The sequence below is a fragment of the Berghia stephanieae genome, chromosome 12, assembly GCF_034508935.2.
Source record: "Berghia stephanieae isolate SIO BIC M18660-M18661 chromosome 12, UCSD_Bste_1.3, whole genome shotgun sequence".
Classification (NCBI taxonomy): domain Eukaryota; kingdom Metazoa; phylum Mollusca; class Gastropoda; order Nudibranchia; family Aeolidiidae; genus Berghia; species Berghia stephanieae.
This window is the reverse complement of record NC_088371.1, coordinates 5,064,244-5,080,371: the sequence shown is the minus strand read 5'-3', so window position 1 is coordinate 5,080,371 and position 16,128 is coordinate 5,064,244. Positions and strand designations below refer to the sequence as shown.

Here is a 16,128-nt window from a genome sequence, read left to right as displayed (position 1 = left end):
TATTATACACACTCAACACCGTGGTCATTGTTATATTATCACTCTCGTCAGCAGATTAGCGTCCAAACACAACGACAAACAAAGCCGTCATCAAAATGCCTTGGTCCGTGAGAAGATGTTTACATTCACTCATCATAAAGTCCGGATTTTTCTACCATTTCATCTTCCCCATCATCAAAAAACTATTTTTCTTCCTCCCCACCGTCAAACCCAACCATTTCATTGTGGACGAAGGAGGATCCATAATTCCCGCTACAAAAATCGAAGGAAAAATTCTTCCACCAATTTCTCCGTCAAATTTTAAAGGTTTGAATAATTTTCATATTCGACGGTCGGATGTTCTCATAGCGGGATATCCAAAAACAGGCTGCCACTGGTTGTTCGAAATTCTTCACATGCTGCGCAATAATACACTTTCGCTTTCCAAATATGGAAAGCAGTTTGGAGGGATGATCGACGGACTACCGGAATTACTTTTAGATTCACTTCCGTCTCCCAGAAATCTCAACTCACATTTATTGTACGACGAGCTTCCGCTTGGAGTGAAACAGAAGAAAACTAAAATTATTTTAACAGTGCGTTGTGCTAAAGATACGGCTATTTCATTTTACCACCACACAAAAAACTTGGTCCCGATTTACGGTGGATACGACGGGGCGTTTGAGAACTTTTTAAAACTTTTCATGGCTGGAAAATTAGAATATGGATGTTTCTTCGAATATTATCGTGACTGGAACAGAGTTATGACGTCAAATCCTGTCAATGAAATACTTTTATTGAGTTTTGAAGAACTGAGGAAGGATCCAGTAATGACGATCAAAAGGATTTCCAAATTTCTGGACGTTGAGATGAGTCATGAATTTGCTGTAGCTATCGCTGAGGCTTCAAGTTTTGCCAATATGAAGAATGCGAGACGCTCTGATGCATTAGTTTCTTCCATTTTTCGTAAGGGTAAGGAACCAGTTTACAAGTAAATCATTGGGAATGGCTCTTTACTCACCATTCGTCACTCAAGATGGTGAATGGTGTTATAGGGGGACTGGTGAAAGTGAAGGATGAAGGATTGTAACGGAAATATTAGGAAGGTTGTTGTGATGATGACGATAGTGATGATGATGATGATGTTGATGATGATGATGATGATGATGATGATGATGATATGTGATGATGATGTGTGATGTGATGTAGATGATGATGAATGATGATGATGTGATGATGATGATGATGATGAAGATGGTGATGATGATGTTGATGATGATGATGATGAAGATGGTGATGATGATGATGATGATGATGATGATGACGATGATGATGTTGTTGTTGTTGATGCCGTTTTGTTTTTTTTAGTGTTTTTTTTTTGTTTTGCTTTTTTTCGATGACTGCTATGTTACTAGTGTGCATCTGTGTGAACGTGTTTATGTCAATATTGTATTGTTATAAATGTGTAACCAAATGACAAATTGCCACTTTTTTAGGACAATAAAGATATATTATTATCATTCGCAGGTTTAATATGAGTTACATGGCCGATAATACCGTTGTCATGGTCTCAAGTGAGTAAATAGCTACTCGACTATGCATAAAGATATATGTAGAATGAGGCCCCAGAATTTACTAGTTACTATAAATGAAAAACAATTAACGATTTGTTTACAATGAAATAAAAATAATGATGAAATTTAATTAAAAGAGATAAACAGTGATCGTGGCAGTTACAAATAGAGATTTGAATATTTTACGTAACTTATGATAATATGTCAGGTTCATAAGTTTACGTTTCCAGGCAGTTGATGGGCTTGGATGATCTATTCCTCTGATAACAGGATTGGACTCGTAAAATTTCACTTCCAGGCAATTGGTAAGAAGTTATTGTGTAGTCCTTGACAGCGGGCTTGGGTTTGATCCTTGAAGATTATACAATCAAAGTTAAAAGCTCCGGCGTCTTAATGGTGTAGATATAATATATACAAAGTCCCAAAAGATAAAAATCTTCCAGTATATATATAGGAGTAGAGCGACTGGCCGTCCGGCATAGATTGTGGAGAGAAAGTGAGTGTCAAATGTTAGACCTATCAGCTTTTATAATAAGTGGCTACGTGACAGAATGTAGAACGAAAAGTATTCACTAATTAGAAATTAATTCGAGGGAAGGCTATAAAAGGAAAGACGATCTAATATTAGAAGGTAAAGTTTATCTAAGCCTACCGAAATATAACTGGAGTGAGATGAATTCAGTTCTTAATAAAATAAAATTTAATAAGATAATTGTGAACAACCTTTACTGTGACACCCCCCACCCACGTTTAAAATATACTCTTTAACCATTATGGGAAAGATAGATTGTACAAACGGAAGTAAATTTACTATCATGATACTCTAGCATTAATCCATTGTTATGATTTGTGCTACAATTAAATTATTTATTAACTAGACATGGAAATGTTTATATTAACGTAGGTATATGAATGGGTGACAATAACAATGAAAGATTGTGATTACAAATCATTGTGATGAACAATAGTGATGGCAATGAAGCATGATTTAAGTCAATGATATGAAGGTAATTTACTAAATGAAATGAATGAAAATGTAAATGAAATATTGACATTTCAATTATTAATCATAAATGAGTGAAAATTCATAACAATAATAGATAAAGAGAAGATTTCCCAAATCATGAATGGGTATGGTATATATATCCAAACAATACTCAATGTTACATTAAGTTGGGTCATCATGTTTACAAATAAAATTATCGAAATTGTGCGTTCTGATTTGGCATAGTTTGCGAGGTAACTAACAGTATGCATGGGAGGTTAAGTTATACCCTTCTCACGTGTTTATACTAATCGAGAAAGTAGGTCGGCGTGAATATTTTCACAGCCTGGTATGTGAGAGATACTGAAAGTGTAATTTTGCAAAAATAGACTCCACCTTAGTACTCTACTATTATTCATTTTGTTATTTCTTATGTACGTGAGTGGTTTATGGTCCGTTTCGACCAAAAACTCTTTTAGCAGTAGATATCTGCTGAATGTCTTTAAAGCAAAGACGATGGCCAGTCCTTCACGCTCTATTACAGAGTATCGTGATTCTCTGTCCAATAATTTTCTGCTTGCATATAAGCAAGGCATTAGAGTTCCCTCATGTTCCTGTAATAGTACACCTGCGATGCCCTTATCAGACGCGTCAGTTCTCACAACAAATTCTTTTGACATGTCGGGTAATTTAAGAATTGGTTCTGAACAGAGTAATGCCTTTAATTGGTTGAAGCTATTCTGACACGCTTCTGTCCAAACAATTTTGTTCGGTGACCCATTCTTTGTCAGATTTGTTAGCGGTGTCGCGATGTGCGCGAAGTTGTAAATGTATTTCCTGTAAAAATTTAGGAGCCCAAGTACTTTGCGTACTTCTTTTTTTGTCTTAGGTGGTTGCAATTGTGCGATTTTTGTTCGTTTTTCTGTCTCGGGTGTCTGTGTCCCATGACCAACGGTATGACCGAGAAAATCAATTTTGTAAAATGCAATGCTTGTTTTTGACGGTTTTGTTGTTAAAGAATTACGTTTTAATGCTTCAAGCACTAATTCTAAGGTTGTCATGTGATCAGTCCATGAGTTTGAGAAAATACATGCGTCGTCAAAGTATGAGAGTGTAGACGGGATGTCTTTTAATAACATACGCATCATTCTTTGGAATGTCGATGCGGCTGTCGATAATCCAAATGGCATATAGTTAAATTCTAACAATCCTAATGGTGATTGAAATGCTGTGTATTTCTTACATGATTCTTTCAGTGGAATCTGCCAGTAACCTCTAGAAAGATCACATTTTGTCATGTATTTTGCTTGAGATAAGGCAGCAAATAAATTCTCTTGATTTGGTATTGGTTCTGCATCAAACACTGTTGCTTCATTTAATTTGCGAAAGTCGATACATAGCCTTATCGATCCGTCTTTCTTTTTCACTACTACTATTGGTGATGAGTATGGGCTTGAAGAATATCTAACTATTCCTGTATCTAGCATATCCTTAACTTCCTTTTCAACTTGTTCTCGTGCGTGAAATGGAATAGGATAGTTTTTCACGTTGATAGGGGTAGATGTGGTTAACTTTATGTCGTGTTCCACTAATGTTGTATGTCCGGGTGCGTCTGTAAAGACTGACTGGTACTTTTCTAATAATGACCTGATTTCTCGTTTCTGACATTCGTTTAGTTGAGGATTGATTGTGACGTCATTAATTGTACTATTTTTAGAGTTACCGTGTTGTGGGGTGTGTTGTAGTTCGACATCATCGCTGTGAGTTTCGATGATTAATCCTACATTTGCAGCTTCAACATGGTTAAATATTGGTTGTGATAATCTGTCTCTATCGAAATATTTTTTAGCATATTTGCATTGAATGTCTTTGTTGTGTTGTTAATTTTAATCTCGTAATTAACATTAGATTTTACTGCTGTTATTTTGAATGGTCCTTTCCATGTAGCTAAAAGTTTACTCGAGTCATCGGGTAAGAGTATTAGTACTTTGTCACCAATCTCAAATTTTCTTGACTTGCTTTTTCGATCGGAGTATTCCTTGTATTTCTCTGCTTTTTTAGTGACGGATTCCTGTGCTAGCTTACATGTGTCCTCTATTCTGTCTTTCAGGTTTCTTACATATTCGTAAGCAAACATAATTTCGTTATTGTCCTCCTCATTCCCTTTACAAATGTCGGCTACTATATTGATCGGGCCGCGAGGTGATCGTCCATACATCAACTCAAATGGGGAGTAGCCTGTAGATTCTTGGGGTATTTCTCTATATGCAAATAGGATTGCTGGTAAGTATCTGTCCCAATCATCTGGTTTTTCTGCTGACATTTTTCTTAACATATTCTTTAGAGTGCCATTAAATCTTTCACAAAGACCATTTGCTTGGGGGTGGTAGGGGGTTGTGAATGAGTGTTGGATTCCCATGAGTTTCATGGTTTCATGCATCATATGTGATGTAAATTGGGGTCCATTGTCCGACAGTATCTCATTTGGTATGCCTATTCTAGTAAAAATTGTCATCAATGCTTCAGCTATGTGATCCGATGTAGTTGATTTCAATGCTATCGCTTCTGGCCACCTGGTTGCGTAATCGACTAGTGTTAGTATGTGTGTATGGTTTCTATCTGATTTTGTTAAAGGGCCTATAATGTCGATTGCAACTTTTTGAAAAACTTTTTCAATAACTGGGGTTGTCTCTAATGGCAATCTCGGTATTCTGCCTTTTGCGACTCTTCTTTGGCATGTGTCACACGATTTCACATATTCTCGGACGTCTTTAGTAATTCCAGGCCATGTGAAATTCTCGGATATTCTCTTCAATGTGGAAGAGCTCCCAAGATGTCCAGAAGTTATTGAATCGTGCGCTATTCCAAGGATTTTGTTTCTGTAAATACTCGGCGTGACCAGTTGTTTAGCTATTTTGTTTCTTTTCCTATGTAACCTGAACAGAATATCTTTTTCAATGATGTATTCAACTTTTGATTTCGTCCCTTTGTTTGCGATATTGAAATATGAAGTTAAAGTCGGGTCCTTTTTCTGTTCTTCGATGAACGTGTTCCTGTCAAATTGTTGTGGTTCAAGAGAAATAGTCATTGGCTTCTCTGTTGTCTTAGTCATCTTTCTTGTTTCTGCTAGACAAGCTGTTTCTTGGGTTAATGACCATTCTTTTACATCTGTTGGGTTGTCTTTAAGACCTTTTATATTGCCAACAATAACATCAGCGACGGGGTTGGGAAGTATACAGCATTCCACTATTCCTGTATAGTATGGGGTTTCTATGTACACGTTAGCTGTTTCAAAGGTTTCGACTGTGCCACTGAATGTGATGCATTGTACCGTTTTTCCAGTTTTGTCTTCGTCATTGATGCTTTTATTCCTACTGTACTGCATCCTGTGTCTCTCAATATTTTGCAATTAGTTCCATTAGCTTTGCCTTCACAAAAAAATAGCGATCCTGATTTGTGAGTTTGTGTTAAAAGTGGCATACCTTTCACGCAATACACATTTATATTTTCTCCTGACATTACTCGTGTCTGATTATTTACACTTGTTTGGAGTGATGCATTTGCAGTTTCTTTTGGATATCCCACGATTTTGTAACATTTGTCTGCTGTGTGGCCTTTCATTCCACAATATTGACATTTAATTATAGGTTTGTTGGTTTTCTTATACTCAGTATTATTGTCAGTGCTATTTCTTGTTTTGTTTTGATAGGGTCGGCTATGGTCTCTATTGAACTGTTTGTTCCATGGTTTGTTACTATGGTCATCCTGTTTCACTTGCGTGTTCCGAGTGATTGATCGGCTCGTTCTATTTGAGTACTGAACTTTAGGTGTACCTGGACTCTGAGCAGCAGCAGCGTAGTATGGTTCCTTCAATGTTCTGCTAAGGGGTGTCAATGGATGTGCGCTGTTAAAGTTTTCTGCGTAGATTTTTAATTTGTCCAAGTTTTCTGGCTTTCTCTCTTTAAAGAATGCGACTAAATCTGGGTTGCAAGCTTGATAGATTCGATTCTTCAGCGTGAGATAGTAAAGGCCTGCAAAGTCGTCTTGTTTTACGTTTGCCAACTCAAGCCACCGATTTAGAAATTGAGTAATTCGGTTCACGAATGTATTAAAGTCTTCTCCACTTTCCGGTTTTGCAGTGTGAAACCTTTCCTGGTAACCATCTTCCGTTAATCTAAATCTTTTTAGTAGAGCGTCTTTAATTTTTCCATAGTCATCTGCATCTTCAGTTGTTAAGGTATAGAAAACTTTTAGCCGTTCTCCAGATAAGCAGTTAATCAAGGCTGTGGCCCATTTGCTTTCTGGCCAACGATAACCTTTAGCCTGAACTTCGAATCGGTGTAAGAAGGATTCTAAACAGTCTGAGCGTTCATCGTATGTTGGCATGCGTGGAAGTTTCACGAAAAATTCATCACTATTATTATGTTTTCTTTCATGACCGGTTTTTGTTTTTTCAATTTCCAGCATCATTTGGGTCCTTTTGGTTTCTTCTTCTGCTAAAGCTATTTGTCTTTTTAGTTCCCGTTCTTGGACTCTTTCTTCTCGTTCTTCTCTACGTATTCTTTCTTCATTTTCTTCTCTACGAATTCTTTCTTCATTTTCTTCTCTACGAATTCTTTCTTCGTGTTCTTTTTCTTCTCTACGAATTCTTTCTTCATTTTCTTCTCTACGAATTCTTTCTTCATGTTCTTTTTCTTCTCTTACTTTCTCTTCGCACCATGAAAATATTCTTTCCTGGGGTACTTCTAAGTCCTTTGCGAGACTTAAGTATCTTTTATATGCTTCCATGTTGCAATAAATTAGTTACGATATTTTATATATATTATATTGACAGGATACTGTTACTGACTGTTTTATTTATTTACACTTACTGGAATGAACTGTTCTATTTTTAGAAATCTCTCTCTCTTATTTCAACTTATTATGTATGTTGAATTTGATGCCTTTTATCGTTATATCTTATAAAGCAATGTGTCAAGACAATGCGGAGTTATTATGACTTGTGTCAATAACAATGTGTCAATCGCGTGTACTCTAAACTATGTTACTACGAAAAATGTATCACCAATGTGTGTGACTCGTCGTTAGTTTGTGTACAATATTCGCAATGACGCTAATATACTAGAGTGTGATAACAATAATAGGATGCCAAAATAATCCCAAGTTATCTATCACGAAATATAACACGACGGCTAGTAGACTCCTTTTATTATTATTTAGTTTTTAAAGACTCACTTTTCAGAACATAATATATAAGTGGTTTTCGGTAACAGTAATATGCCAAAAATGCATTTAAAACAAATCACTATGCAAAACAAATCACGATGTCTATAGTTACTATGTGATGCCCAACTCATGTAAAAGAGAATAATGAAGGATATATTTACCAACTCAGTTCGTGGCTGGGACCTCTCTCTTGTTCAATGGTTGTTCAACAATTGTAATTAGTCATTGAAGAGTGTTTAACAGTGATGTCTGAAATACAAAACAATAAAATATCGTAAGATTTACAATAGTTACAAAATGTGTTCACAACACTGAGTGATTGGATGATAGGTGAATGAATCGTTATGGAATGTAAACATATTGAAAACAATTCATGAATGAGGCAAACAACAAAATGAAATGAGTGATATAATAACAAAGTGGACAAGGAATGAATGAATGAATGAAAAACTGAGTGAATAGATGAATGAATGAATGGATAATGTATGAATGAAAGAATGAAGGGAGGAATAAATGTATGAATGATTGGATAAATGAGTGAATAAGCGAATGAATGGATGAATGAATGAATGAATGAATAAATGAATGAACAATGAATGAATGAATAATTTATAAATGAATAAATGAATGAAGAAATGAATCAATAAAATGCTATTCAATTTGAATGAAAGAATGAATGGATAAATTGCTATTCCATTTAAATGAAGAAATGAAAAAGAAAAAAAATTAATCCTGTAAATAGGGAGTTCAATTAAAATATGATCAAGTGGGGCAATTAAGAGTTTTACAATTTAAACTTTAAGCTTAGATGAAATAGATATAAGTAACTAAATAAATTCAATTCTTTATATGTGTCCCCTCCAAAATGTCATGGTCTCAAGTGAGTAAAGAGCTACTCGACTATGCATAAAGATCTATGTAGAATGAGGCCCCAGAATTTACTAGTTACTATAAATGAAAAACAATTAACGATTTGTTTACAATGAAATAAAAATAATGATGAAATTTAATTAAAAGAGATAAACAGTGATCGTGGCAGTTACAAATAGAGATATGAATATTTTACGTAACTTATGATAATATGTCAGGTTCATAAGTTTACGTTTCCAGGCAGTTGATGGGCTTGGATGATCTATTCCTCTGATAACAGGATTGGACTCGTAAAATTTCACTTCCAGGCAATTGGTAAGAAGTTATTGTGTAGTCCTTTGACAGCGGGCTTGGGTTTGATCCTTGAAGATTATACAATCAAAGTTAAAAGCTCCGGCGTCTTAATGGTGTAGATATAATATTACAAAGTCCCAAAAGATAAAAATCTTCCAGTATATATATAGGAATAGAGCGACTGGCCGTCCGGCATAGATTGTGGAGAGAAAGTGAGTGTCGAATGTTAGACCTATCAGCTTTTATAATAAGTGGCTACGTGACAGAATGTAGAACGAAAAGTATTCACTAATTAGAAATTAATTCGATGGAAGGCTATAAAAGGAAAGACGATCTAATATTAGAAGGTAAAGTTTATCTAAGCCTACCGAAATATAACTGGAGTGAGATGAATTCAGTTCTTAATAAAATAAAATTTAATAAGATAATTGTGAACAACCTTTACTGTGACAGTCTCTGTTGGGAAAAAATAATATAACATCGCCTTTCATGCAAGTGCCATGTCTTGTCCTCCATTTTAAGTGATTTTTGTTTGTTTCTGTTTTTTTTTTATTAGTTTGTTTGTTTGATATTATTTTCTTTTTGTGTATTTCTTTGATTTTATTTGATTTTTTATTTTCATTTCCTTTTTATCGGTTTTTAAAATGTTTGTTTTATTTTTTTTTCCTTTGTTTTTGTTCTGGTGTTTATTTATTTTGTTTTGTTTTGTTTTGTTTTGCTAAAAAAAAAAGCGGGTTTTTTTAAATTTGGACCATACAATCTTAACACTTGTCAAGAAGTCTGGTACTGGAATGTCATCAAATATTCCCAGTTTTTGTTGTTGCATTAAAAAAAAATTGTTGTTGTTGTTGTTGTTGTTGTTGTTGTTGTTGTTGTTGTTGTTGTTGTTTTTGTTGTTGTTGTTGATTTGGGGTCAATTTAATCGATGGGTATTCGAGGTAAAAAATAAAATTCTGACCATTATTTAAAGAAAAAACGTTTTGCCAGGGCGCCAAAGTGTAGCCAGTATTACCCGAGGCTGAAAAAAAGAGACAAGTAACTTCAAGTGTGGAATACGAGTTTTAACAGCAGAAAATGCGTATAGGGAATGAGATTAGCGGAAGAGTAGCGTCCCTTGATTGGATGTCACCTTACAGAGAGAACGTCAAAATGGTTTTGCGCATGCGTCTCTCTCGTCCTCGCTTTCGGTGAAGTGTCTCATGCCGCTTTCACCGGAAGCAAGGACGAGAGACGCATGCGCACAACCAACTTGACGTTCTCTCTCTAATAACTTTTCTGCCGGTGACGTCCAATCAAGGGACGCTACTCTTCCACTAATCTCATTCCCTAACGCGGTCAGGCCATGTCAAATAATTGAGCTAGAGCTTAAAAATTGAGCTTTTATATAGCGCAATATCCACTAAACGTGCTCAAAGCGCTTTACAAGGGGTCCTTAGACCACATAGCCGCAATAATAATATCGAAACGAGAAACGTAGGAGCTGTGTGTGGCTATGTGGTCTAGTGGTATGAATCTCACCTTCGCAAAGGAATGTCCAGGGTTCGAGACCCGCTGTGAGCAGCGTTTAGTTTAGTCTTTGTAAAAAGGCTCTTTACTCATATTCTTTCACCGTACTCATGTGTAAAATGAGTACCTGTCCGTTAACAGCGATGTAATATCGCCTAACAGGGGTCATGTCCCGTCCAACATGTTAAATGTTGCTGTTGACCAGGGACCCCTTGTAAGGCGCTTTAAGTACGTTTAGTGGATATTGCGCTATATAAAAGCTCAATTGCCGTTAACATCATCGCCTCTGTTTGAAAATAAATTGTAATATTGCCTTACTGAACTGGCGTTATGTCTCATCATACATGCTAAGTGCTGCAGTTGGCTGTGGAACTTCTTAGTAAAGCGCTTTGAGTACTTTTAGTGGATATTGGGCTTTAAAAATACTCTAGTTTTTTTAACGCAATCTAAAGTCGGTAAACACAGCATTTGAGCAACGTGTGTATATGTGACCCTCCGTCTCAAAACGGTGTTATGTCGGGATGATTCATAACCCAAAATTGTAAATTTTGAGATCAAATAATGAGAAATAGGACCTTAGAAGTTTTTGCAAAGCAATAAATAGTATTTACATTCCACCATGACGTAGAGAAAGTAAACCCAAGTTTGATATTTGCGGATATGAAGTCAATTTCCCTAACCGACATAATACCGCTTTGAGACGATGTGTCACATATATGCAAGTGTAGCATCCGAATACAATTATAGGCCTAGTCTAACATTGTGGAAATGGACAATATTTTGCGTCATTTTTTTTTTTTTAGATTTCCATTACAACAATGAGCCCATAATGAATTGGGTTCTCAGACCTGCAAGTAAGTGCACGTCGCATTTGAGTATTGATGGCGTGCGTTAGTACCAGTATTTAGAAATAATTTAATAAGAGGTGTTCACCCAACTGAAGTTAGAATCTGGAAAGCCCATGCTAAATGTAGCCGTTGTATTTCATTTAATGCTTATAGATCGTATGAAGTTGACCTCACTCATGTCATTGTTATTGTTTGTTTTTTTTGTTTTTTTTTTTGTCATCCGCGTTTATGAGTAATTCTCACTAAACTGTTGTAACCAAGCTATAAGCGATCATGGTTACACACAGTTTTGTGTGTTGGTCCGTTATACTTCCGGATGGCAATGTTGTGAACTTCTAAGCCAAGCGCATACTATCTATAGTCTGATTAAGACATTTTAGAGAGAACTTCTCATAAAACTGGCGATCTACAAACGATATCAAAGAGTTTTTAGCGTCATTTTCATTCATTCTATATTTATAAAACTTGCGCATTTATATAGAGCAATATCCACTCAACGTGCTCAAATCGCTTTACAATGGGTCCCTAACCAACAGCAACACTTTACTTTACATTTAGGATGAAACATGACGCCTTTAAGGTAACATTGCAACTTTTCGGACACAAACATCGACCAGATCTCATTTTACACTTGAGAAGGGCAGACTAGGATTAACCCCCTCCTTACACATCCATAGAAAAACAGTCACATTCGTTACGATAAAGCCACCAATTTTCTTATTCTGATTTCATTTCGTTATAGTTATAGCCATAAAAACTTGACACTGTATTGCAGAGCTCATTTTTCTGAACAAAATATAGAATATACTCGTTACTATTCTGTTTGAAAAATCTATTTTTGTGTTGGGCGAGTATGAAGTTTTGGGTAAATTTCTGAAAATAGCTGGTAAGGAGAGAGTTAAAGAACCTTTTTCAAGGACTCAACTATGCACTGATCAGAGCGGGACTCAAACCCTGGGCCTCCATGTCTGAAGCCGAGTTTTATACAAGGAGACTACATAGTCACAATATAAAATGTAAACACATTTTATTAGCTTTTAGAAAGTGTGATTGATCCCCCCCCCCCTTTTTTTTTTTCTTATAGCATTTTCTTATAGGTTTTGAGCCGAAACTTTCTCTTGTTAAGTATAGATAGAACGAAGATGACGTCATTCAGGTATTTGTTATTGTTTTTCTGCCACCCACGTTTATGAGTACTTCTCACTAAACTGTATGTACCAGACTATAAACGTTCATGGTTACACATAGTTTTGTGTGTGGGTCCATTTTACTTCCGGATTGCAATGTTGTGAGCTTCTTAGCAAAGCGCATACTAACTATATGCCGTATTTGGGATTATTCGTATTTTGTTCTTTTTTTTAAAGCTGTTGTGTTGTGTTCATTATAATACCTTTGAAAATCTTGTTGTGTTCATTATAATACCTTTGAAAATCTTGTTGTGTTCATTATAATACCTTTGAAAATCTTGTTGTGTTCATTATAATACCTTTGAAAATCTTGTTGTGTTCATTATAATACCTTTGAAAATCTTGTTGTGTTCATTATAATACCTTTGAAAATCTTGTTGTGTTCATTATAATACCTTTGAAAATCTTGTTGTGTTCATTATAATACCTTTGAAAATCTTGTTGTGTTCATTATAATACCTTTGAAAATCTTGTTGTGTTCATTATAATACCTTTGAAAATCTTGTTGTGTTCATTATAATACCTTTGAAAATCTTGTTGTGTTCATTATAATACCTTTGAAAATCTTGTCCTTCACATTTGTTTTCTTTCTCTCTCGATGGTATTATTGCAGGCGTTGTTGGAGACTGGAAGAATTGGCTGACAGATGAACAGAAGGAAGAGATAGACACAAAGTGGAAGGAACTGGAGAAAGAATGCCCTATATTTTGTCAGTCCTAATCATACTACACGGTGATGCAAAAACAAAACAAAAATATCGGTTTGTTTTCAGCTCCAACGCAGATTATTAAAATTGTGGCGTTCCTGGAGTCTGGTTCAATTGGATTCAATAGTCTGATGTCATGTCGCCCAGCAACAGTGGCCATCGTGGTTCTAAACAAAGAAAATTGTTGCTTTTATTCTTCATTCTGGTTTAGAACTTTTCATATATCTTGTGATCAGAATGTGTAATAGTCAAAACACGATCAGATTTATAATGGGTTTATTTTACCTCTGGATACGCTTTTATGCTCGTCGGAGAAATATTTCATAATGGCGTCCGCCATTGTTCTGATAGTTTAGAGCCAGTTACTAAGTTACCATGCATCATTAGGAAGGAAGTGTCGTTACGACTATTGAAGCGTATTGGGGATTGTATTGTCAACAATTTTGACCGATGCATTTCACGGTTAATTAACTTATAATGGAATATAACCTAAGCGTGTTGGATTTAATTCTGGTTTAGATCCTATTCCATTGATAGAACCATGGCCGTATATATTGATGATGAAGACCAGTCGGACATACTCGACTACAGTGTCCCTCAAGGGTCAGTTCCAAGTCCCATTCTTTACACTTTGTTAACACTCTGACCTCTTCTTATGTCATCAGCTCTCAGTGTATACATTATCACTTGTATATTTTGTCAGAATAGAGGACACCTACGCAAATCATAATTATTATTATTATTATTATTATTATTATTATTATTATTATTATTATTATTATTATTATTATTATTATTATTATTATTATTATTATTATTGCGACGCCATCACTACTTACCCAACCTAAAATATGGTATTCCAGGAGTCTGGTTCAATTTGGGACTGTACTGTCAATTATTTTGACATTTGCATTTCACAAAAGCCAGGGCTGTTTCATTAAGTTATCATGAAATACGAACTATGAGGGCGGGATTCAATTTTGGTTTAAAACATATTTATTCACTGATAGAACAATGACCGCATGCATTGATAGTATGCTTGTTTGTTTGCTACCCTCCCGCGTAAGATATCCCACAAGGGTAAGGTCCCATACTTTGTACTCTTTGCCCTTTACCACGTCATCGACTTTCATCAATTATCACAAGTATATTTTCTCAGAACCAGAAGTACAGAGTGATTCAATAAATTTGAAACCTTATTTTATCAGCGCCTCATCATCATCCACCGTGGCTTGTACTCTTGAGCACGTTGCCGGTCACCTGTCTCCACGAATCACGATCCTCTGCGGTGCGCATGAAATCTGTGTTGCTTTTAAAATCACATTTGGCCATTCGTAGGTTATTTAGATAAATCATTCTTTGTCTTACTCTAGCTCTCTTTCCTTCGATCATCCCAGATGTTACCAACTTTTCTATTCCGTCTCTTCTCCACACATATCCCAGAAACCGTAACTGCCTCTTTCTGATGGTATCGATCAATATTCTTCCCTTTCCCACCTTCTCCAACACTTCCTCGTTCGTATACCTATCTGTCCATGATAGTCTCAACATTCTTCTATACACCCACATCTCAAATGCACCTAACCTCCTCGTACATTCTTTGTCAAGTGTCCACGTTTCACAACCGTATAACCGCCTACGCAAACATTAAAATATTCCTGGAGTCGGATTCAGTTTGATATTGTATTGTTAGTACATTAAGTTCTAATGAAATACAATCTAGGCGGGTTGGGTTCAATTTTTTTTTCTCTGATAGAACCATGCCCTTATGCATTGCTGATAATCAAGTCTTAACTGCTACCTAAATTACGGTGTCCGTCAAGGACCGGTTCTAGGTCCCATACTATACACTCTGTACTCTCTGATCCATTCTTACGTCACCAGCCCTCAATTATTACATGTATATTTTGTCATATTCATAATCATAGTACAGAGTGATTTAATAATAATAATAATAATAATAATAATAATAATAATATAATAATAATAATAATAATAATAATAATAATAATAATAATAATAATAATAATAATAATAATAATATATATATATATATATATATATATATATATATATATAATATATATATATGTATGTATAATCAGCGCCTAAGCAAACATTAAAATCTGGCATTCCTGGAGTCAGGGGGCGAAGTCGCTGAGTGGTGAAGCCATTGCACCTTCGTTTTTTGTTTTTTTCCTTGGGCAAGATTATTAACCCCCAATTTGCTCATTTGGACAACATGAGTGATTCCTGTGTGGGTCGCCTACAAAGGTGTATTGACATAATAGCTTTCTGGGTCGCCTACAAAGGTGTATTGACATAATCCCTTTGGGATGTACTATGTCATTATATCTCTTTCTTTTTTTAAAAAAAGGAAGAGGCATCAAAACGTTTGCCCTCTGGGCATAACACGAGGAAAAATGACTTAAGTGTTCTGATAACAGTCCTCAGAATGTAAATCATTTTAAAATAGCATTCTGTGCTTTGTATTTAGACACAGGGCCTTGTGAACAAAAATAATTCAAGGAACTATCTTGGATAGACTTTACTTTAACTGGGAAGAACAGTGTGATATCAAAAACTAGTTCCTATTTCATTGGAAGTCAGATAAACATTTGAACAAGTGTGTATATGCGGCTATGTGGTCTAGTGGTATGACATTCTCTTGCGGATCGGAAGGTCCTGGGTTAGAGCCGCGCTCGGCGCATAGTTGATTCCTTGGAGAAGGCTCTTTACTTACATTTTCTCACCGTACTCAGATGTAAAATGAGTACCTGGCCGTTAACAGCGTTGTCTCTGTCCCAAAATTTGTAATATCGCCTGACAGGCGTCATGTCTCGTCCTACATGTTATGTGTTGTTGTTGACCAGGGACCCCTTGTAAAGCGCTTTTAGCACGTTTATTGGATATTGCGCTATATAAAAGCTCAAGTTTTTTTTTTTAAATGTAA

At 35.6% G+C, this 16,128-nt stretch overlaps 1 protein-coding gene across 1 annotated transcript in view; it reads left to right on the top strand.

Annotated features, from left to right (window-relative positions):
- The window catches only part of LOC144958254 (uncharacterized), a 33,153-nt gene extending 18,006 nt beyond the window's left edge, over nucleotides 1-15,147 (top strand). The window contains exons 3-4 of the mRNA XM_078890097.1: nucleotides 60-951; nucleotides 13,083-15,147. Of these exons, the coding sequence (XP_078746223.1) occupies nucleotides 60-951; nucleotides 13,083-13,189 (999 nt within the window). The 3' untranslated portion in view covers nucleotides 13,190-15,147. The remainder of the gene's footprint in view (nucleotides 1-59; nucleotides 952-13,082) is intronic.
- Nucleotides 15,148-16,128: the final 981 nt, after the last annotated feature.